The 7,732-nt window shown below is 39.7% G+C and overlaps 1 protein-coding gene across 1 annotated transcript; it reads right to left on the bottom strand.

Annotated features, from left to right (window-relative positions):
- Positions 1-3,947: 3,947 nt before the first annotated feature.
- On the bottom strand, positions 3,948-5,273 carry LOC120524781. Its single transcript, XM_039746524.1, has 2 exons — positions 4,774-5,273; positions 3,948-4,592 (listed from the first exon to the last, which is right to left on the bottom strand). Exons 1-2 carry the CDS (start codon positions 5,167-5,169, stop codon positions 3,948-3,950), a joined length of 1,041 nt encoding a protein of 346 aa, XP_039602458.1. The 5' UTR covers positions 5,170-5,273.
- Between the last annotated feature and the right edge of the window lie 2,459 nt (positions 5,274-7,732).

Here is a 7,732-nt window from a genome sequence, read left to right as displayed (position 1 = left end):
TTGGCAGTAGGTAAAAGATGTTTTTCTTGGAATGCCGTGTTCTTCTTCCGCAATGCAAAGTATTTTTGTCTCATCACTCTAAAGCACTTTGTTCCAAAATGAATCTGGCTTGTCTAAATCAGCCAGAATACAACAAGTGACTCTTTGTGGCGTGAGTGCAGAAAGGGCTTCTTTCTCATCACCCTGCCATACAGATGTTCTTTGTGCAAATTGCGCTGAATTGTAGAACAATTTACAGATACACATCTGCAGCAAGATGTTCTTGCAGGTCTTTGGAGGTGATCTGTGGGTTGTCTGTAACCATTCTCACAATCCTGCCTCTGCATATGCCGCTCCTGTATTTTTTTTTTTGGCCTTTCCAGACCTGCTGCGTTTAACAGCAACTGTGCCTGTGGCCTTCCATTTCCTGATTCCATTCCTTACAGTTGAAACTGACAGTTTAAACCTCTGAGATCACTTTTTATAGCCTTCCCCTAAACCATGAGACTAAACAATCTTTGTTTCCAGATCTTTGGAGAGTTGCTTTAAGGATCCCATGCTGTCTGTCACTCTTCAGAGGAGAGTCAAGAAGTCCAAGGCTTAACGAGCTAATCCAACCAATTTGGTGTTGCAAGTAATCAGTATTAAGCAGTTACATGCATTCAACAACAAAATTACAAGGGGACCCAAATTTTTGCACATCTAGTTTTTCACATTTGATTTAGAGATGTTAATTGTTGGAGGGAATGATGCTGATCACAACAATATTTTGTTATCATTTAACTCAGTTGGAATCACCATTAATTTTACCGAATCAGCCCGCAATCTCAGAGTTCTCTTTGATTCTAGCATGTCATTTAAAGCACATATTACAAAATTGTCTAAATCATGTTTGTTCCATCTTAAAAATGTTAGGAAATTAAGGCACTTTCTAAATAAACATGATTCTGAGAAATTAATTCATGCATTTATCTCTAGTAGGATTGACTACTGCAATGCGGTGTTCACTGGCTGTTCAAACTGTTCTTTATTCAGCCTCCTGTTAATCCAAAATGGGGCTGCAAGAATTATAACAAGAACAAGAAAATACGAACACATAACTCCAGTTCTTAAATCTTTACACTGGCTTCTGGTTAAGTTTAGGACAGATTTCAAAATCCTCCTTTTAACATATAAAGCATTAAATGGCCGAGGTCTGGCTTACTTGTCTGAACTTATTATGACTTACAAACCAGAGTGCATATTAAGATCTCGAGATCCCGGTCTGCTTATGATTCCAAGGATTAATAAAATAACAGTGGGAGGTTGAGCTTTTAGTTACAGGGCCCTTAAACTGTGGAATGGTCAGCCTGCTACTATAAGAGATGCCCCTTCGGTCTCAGCTTGCTGCTCTGTCTCCAGTCCTTCTGACCCCACTGCTAGCTCATCCCACCGCTGCCACCAAAATGTGATGATGCAGGTTCTGCTCCCTGCTCTTTCTCTTTCATCCTGCTTTCTCCAGCCACCTCCATCTTTCTTTCTTTCCTTGTTCTACCTCTTTTCTTTCATTATCTTTTCTCTAGTCGGCTCACACTTCTATATACAGTATGTTGAGAGAGGGCATGGCAGCTACAGCAATTAGCAGCCCCAGGAACAATCACAGATGCGGGCAGTCTCTCACCTGTGCACTTAGATGAGAAACGGCCACACTGCAGATCGCCCTGAGAACTGCTTCAGCCACACAACCACCACGCCCTCTCGCTAAGTCGCGAGCGTGGTGATTATTTATTTTACAAACTGGCCTTTGCTGAGAGCTGTGGACCCGCTATACCACAGAGCGGAAAAAAGGGTGTATGCAACATTTTTGTGAGTTCGCAGTGTTTATACATGAGGCCCCTAGTCTTGTAAATAGTCCTGCTCCACTTCACTCTGTATCCCCTTCAGAAGTCTACGAGAATATTCCCTTTTCCCCAGAGCTTGAAATAGAATATGAATCGCTTCACATATATCTGTAAATATTAATTCTATAAAAGCTAGCTGGGAGTTGATAATCCTTCTAAAACTATGCTTCAGGTGGAAGCTCGAAGTTTGTAAAAGGGCATGAGTATCCATTGGTTTAAAATAAATCTTTGAAAAAAAGATTTTTCGAGTAGATGAAATTGTTTGAAAAAAAAAACTCCAGCAAAGGTATGGAATGAAAACATGTTGTTACCTGCAATTTTATCCTGGATGATGTGAATTTTGAACACTTACAAACAAGAGTTTGCACCTTTCTTATGAGTCCACACCCGAAAATGTATCATCAAGGTATCTACAGTAAATAAATGGGAGAGGTGGCATTTCTGGAAAGACCCTGCTCCCTCTCAACCATGTAATTATTTGCATAGTTTGGTGCAAACCTCTTCCCCATGGCTGTACCATGAATTTACAAGAACATTTTGCCATCAAACTTGAAATCGTTATGAGCTAAGCTTAGTTCTCTCAGTTCTAGGAGTAGTTGGTCAGGTCTCTCTGGATACGGGAATTGTTTTTTTTTTAAATATTAGAAACAGATTGTAAGCCCAACTGGATATTCATGTTTGTACTGTATATAATGACTCAACATTCAGTGTGAACATGAAGGAGTCTGATGGAAGGTGGTATTTTTTAATAATCTGTAAAAAATAAAAAGTGTCCTTTATATAACTACTATGCCTTTGTGATAATGGAATTTAAAAAGTAATCAATATATTCAGATATACGATATGATTTGGAAGAGCAGTCTGATATTACCTGTCTACCTGGAGGCATGTGATTTTTTTTTGTTTTGTTATTGTTTGTAAAGTTGTAGAAAGGGTGAATGATGAAATCTGACATTTAACTGTAAGAAAATACTGTGATCTATCAAGAATGACTGTCATTGATCCCTTATCAGCATTTTTAATATCTTTATTTTTACATAAATATTGTAATGAACGCCGTTCTTGCCCACTTAAGTTATCATGTGTTGTGTTTTGATGTATCATATGATCTAAAGAATGAAGGTCATTCCTGATTAAATCCAATATTGGCTGACTAATCTTAGATGACTTAGGGACGCAAGTGGAAGGCTCCCTAAATAAACCAGGTGAGTGATCTGTTGTATAATCCTAAAAGTCTAATACTTTTAATTTTCTATGGTATTGATAGACATCACGTCTTAACTCCTTCTTGTCTATACTGGGGCAGTTGGAACAAACATTAAGCTCCCCCACAAAAGTGAGACATCGAACTCCCAATAATCTAAATTGTAGCCAGGCCACATAGGGGGTTTTATTTGTGTGTATGTATGTCCTGTCGAGTGATTGTTAAATGTGAATAGCAACACTGGTCATGCCGCATTCCTGTTTGTAAATTGGGGTTTGTGCCTTTAAACAGGTTTGCACTGATGTGGAGGGGCTTACGGGATTTTTTATTATTTGTAAGTTAAGAGAGAGTAACAAGATTTCTGTGAGTGCCTTTTGCCCGCTAGAGAGAGCATAAGTCCTATTACAGTTTTTGCCCGTTGCTTGAACACATTTTGCAAAACTTCACTCATTGTGCCAAAACTCTAAACACAAGTAAACATGACACAACACTGGGAAATATACCATTCACATCTGTGCCAAATTGAAACTCTACTCCCAAAACTTAAACTCTGCTATCAAAACCTAACATTCCTTTGTCAAAATGTAACTCTGTTGACAAAATGACACATACTTGCATCATATGCAAACACTATCAGATCAGGGGGAACACACTAGTCTACTTTATATAAAACACTGCAGTCTTTGATTTTCATTGTTTATTCAGAAGGCATATTTTCAGGAGACACATTTTCAAACAACCAAAAAAGCAAATAGGCCTACTCAATATTGTACATTGCAGTACCATGAATTCAGATAAAGCTAAAAAAAAAACCCATAATACAGTAATAGAAAAAACACTATACTGTAAACACAAAAGATCATGACAATTGTGCATACGTGGGCTCATGGATCCCGCCGTCTGTTGGGGTCTGGCCACAGGACCTCATTGACATTGCAAGCAATGTCTTCTCCCGCTAGGCACCGGGGAAAATATTCTCTTGCATGTCGAAACCATCCATGGATTGCTGTCACCTGAATGTCGCCGCAGGCCTGTTCCATTGCCTGCAGAAGAGGCATGCGGGCATGTGGTTGGCGGTCATATACACGCCATCTCCAAGCCAAAAAGAATTCCTCTATAGGGTTTAAAAATGGTGAGTAAGGGGGCAAGTATACCACTTCAAATTGATTGTGGTTGGAGAACCAGGCCTGGACCAGAGCAGCCCGATGGAAACTGACATTATCCCATATCACCACAAACCTGGGCTGATCTGGTCTGTTCTGTACAACTATATTATGGAGAGCATCTAGAAATGTGAGTATATGTTGGCTATTGTATGGACCTAGTTTTGCATGATGATGCAGAAGCCCTCGAAGGCTTATGGCGGCACACAATGTGATATTTCCCCCACGCTGCCCTGGGACGTGAACAATTGCCCTTTGGCCAATTATATTACGACCCCGTCGTCTTGTTTTGCTCAGGTCGAATCCAGCTTCATCAAGGAAAATGAATTCATGAGGCTGTGCAGCTCCATCCATGGCCAAGATTCTCTGTAAAAAAAGAGAACATATTACTGTACTACAGTGCTACACATACAGAACCCTCACCCCAGCACACAGGTACCTGTGTAGCTCTCAGAATGGATCCATGTGGTACTGATATGGTACATTTTCAGCTGCTACTGGATTTCACCAATACTGTATTGTAAATGTAAAGGACAGTTACACTTACCCGTACATATTCAGCTCGAAGTCCTTTGACCCTGTCACTGTTCCTCTCAATTGGGACTCTGTAGAGCTGCTTCATGGTGATGCTGTGTTTTCCCAAGATGCGTCTGATGGTGGTGATGCTCACATGGTTTATGTTGTTGAACACTTGCCTGTCTGCAAGTATTTTCTTTCGTAGCTGGTGGAGACGGATGGCATTGTCTGCCCTCACTAGGTCCACAACGGCAAGTTCCTGCTGTTGTGTGAACAGGCGTTGGCGTCCTCCCCCAGAAGGTCTTCGAGTCATTCTAGAGAAATACAACCACATATTGTCATCGGTTTGCTTATTTTTCTTACAGTACTTTACTGTATATACTGTATCATCCACTGTACAACACTGTACTTCAATATAAGTAATCATGGTATGTTTCACAAAAACTACCACTTTGGCTGCAAAAGGAGCATTAGCACCCTGCAATACCCTGTACACTTGATATGGTAATGTGATATACTGTAGAACAGTGCTATAAAAACCATCTGAGTAGAGTAGAAGGTGGAGAGGTGAAGACATACCTGTTTTCTAGTCGGAATGTTATTACAGATGCCACTGTGAAGCGGCTTAGATGTGGGTGGACTCTCTGCCCAGCTTCCCTCATAGTCAGGCCATGGTTGATGACATGGTCCACCAAAGTTGCTCTTATATCATCAGAAATATGGGTCCGTGCATGGCCTCTTGGACCTCCTCCTCCTCCTCTTCCTCTTGCTCTCCCTCCATCCATGCTTGCAAAGTTCTTGAAATGGCTGAACTGAGGGCTTTTTGTAGTTGGCTAATTAGTGTTCAGTTTTAGAATTAGAATTAGAATTGTATTTGAGTGGAATTAGAACAATCTAGACGTGAACAGTATTTTCAGATACATGTGTTTTCCAAATGGCACCCTGAGATTTCATTTTTGAACGAAGTGTCTTATGTATGGAATAGAGTGTAGTATGCAGGACCATGTGTGTTGCATAAAGGAGTAAGTGTGTTGCATAATTGCAACTAGAGTGCAAAGCAGCGCTTTTGTGTAAGGTATGGGTACATGTGTTTGAGGTATGGTAACAAAAGCTTCAAGTTGTGTTACTTTAGTCTAAGCATGGGTCTATAGTGTTCAAGCAACGGGCAAAAACTGTAAGAAAAGGAATTGGTCATTAAAATAGGGTTAGGATTAACTCTTGGAGACTTCTTGTCTTTGGTTCAAGTGGTTCGATTAACTTCTGGGGACTTCTTGTCTTCAGTTCAAGTGGCTTTTGGAGTCGGTTCAAGTAGTTTTAAGTGAAGGACAGTTAACGTGCATCGTGGGATGGTGGATCCCACATTATACGCATTAAGAGTTGCAACCCATGGAATGGTAAAGCCCACAGGTAGAATAGGGTTAAAAGTAGAATTGTATAACAGAACTAGAAGAAAAAGAATAGAGCTAAGATTGAAAGTTAGGATTTTTTGTCATTGGTACAGATTGTAAAGTTTGTTTTCTGTGTAGTGATTGTGAATTTTCTTTGTTGGTGAGAAGACACTGTGGCTTGTGCTTCTAGTTAGAAGTTCAATCAGGAATCGGAGATGATGTCCTCAGAGGCTGTCAGTTGTTTCTTTATTTATTCTAATCAACAAAGTGAATGACAGTAGAATGTAAAGGTTCTCTAACAGTTTACAAAGATCAGAAAAATGAAAAGAAGTTTAACTGTAGCAGCCCTTGCGAAATTGGTATGTACGGAAGTTGGTTTGAACCAAAAGGGAACTGGTTAAAATAAAAACTAAAATACTTAGATCTTAATGCGTAGCGCAGATGCACAAGTGAGAGACCGAGAGTTAATAAGAGGGATCGAGAGGGCATATGAAAGGTGAAAGATGAGGCTTTAGTTATGACATGTTGGAGAAAGATGTTGTAAATGCTTAGACTGTCTTGAAGGAATGCTCCATATGTTTGAGGATGCTGTTCTATGACTATGAATGGTGTGTGAATGGGACTTCTTTGTATGAAAATGCTTTGGTATTAAATTGAGTGTTCAGAGTGTCTGCTAAAAATATATTGTGCACACAAATTTTGAAAAATGTGAATTTCCAAAAGTCTGTGTAAATTTGGGCTAAAATGTGAGTTTTGAAAATGTGTAATATTTGATAAAATGAAAATGTCTTCATTTTGCTTATAAAAATATATACATGTTGTCACACACACGTGCATGGGGAACAGTTTACAGGCTCAAATAGTGGTATCTGTCAGCCAGACCGCGGGTTGGTGCTCTCACCTGACTCTCTCTCCTCTTATTTCTCTGCAGCCCAGCCGAGGACCCTGACTCAAAGTGACATCACCAGTGATCAACCACGCTGACATCACTTCGGTGACATCACTTCCGGCCAACCCTGATGACATCATTTTCACTACCCAGAATTCCTTTTCCTGCCACATCAGGCCCATTTTCAGTTGTCCTGACTCCACCTCTTCCTCCTACCCACCATACTGTATTTATAGAGCAGTCTCAGTTTGTTAGCTAGTTGGATTGCGAACTCTGCTTTGTAAAAGTCGCTGCCTGATATTTTATCAGAATGTATGAAAAAATCTTCCTGTGTGGGAAAAATGTTCTTTGATAATTATAAAATACTAGATGTGTAAGCCTGTGCTGTACAAAGCACGGTGTAGTCACCGAAGTATAAGGCAAGATCAAGCACGGGTAAAACGCGTGCCGAAAGAAATCTCTCAGTCCCAAGTTTGTTTTAAAAATATTTAGTGAAAGTTAAAAGCAAATAATCCACACACGAATAAAGAAAAAAGTAGTTACACACGTAGAATAAAAGGCACAAAAAAGGAAAAATGTATCTTCTCTAAACTTAGCTTTTCTTGAGAAACTTTAGTTATACTTAAAGATTCTTAGCTTCTTATATACTTAAAAGATTCTTAACTTCTTCTTCTGTATGCTTTAAACGTACGGCTATGCACTTAAATAAGTGC

This window comes from Polypterus senegalus, chromosome 3 (assembly GCF_016835505.1).
Source record: "Polypterus senegalus isolate Bchr_013 chromosome 3, ASM1683550v1, whole genome shotgun sequence".
Taxonomy (NCBI): domain Eukaryota; kingdom Metazoa; phylum Chordata; class Cladistia; order Polypteriformes; family Polypteridae; genus Polypterus; species Polypterus senegalus.
Note: the sequence above shows the minus strand (reverse complement) of the source record. Positions and strands in the feature narration are given on the sequence as shown.

What these genes read in the sequence shown, in the direction of transcription:
- LOC120524781 (XM_039746524.1), bottom strand. Translation starts at nt 5,169, where the DNA reads ATGATTACTTATATTGAAGTACAGTGTTGTACAGTGGATGATACAGTA. An exon ending in TTCGAGCTGAATATGTACGG is followed by an intron (nt 4,593 to 4,773) that starts GTAAGTGTAACT and finishes CTTTTTTTACAG; the next exon opens with AGAATCTTGGCCATGGATGG.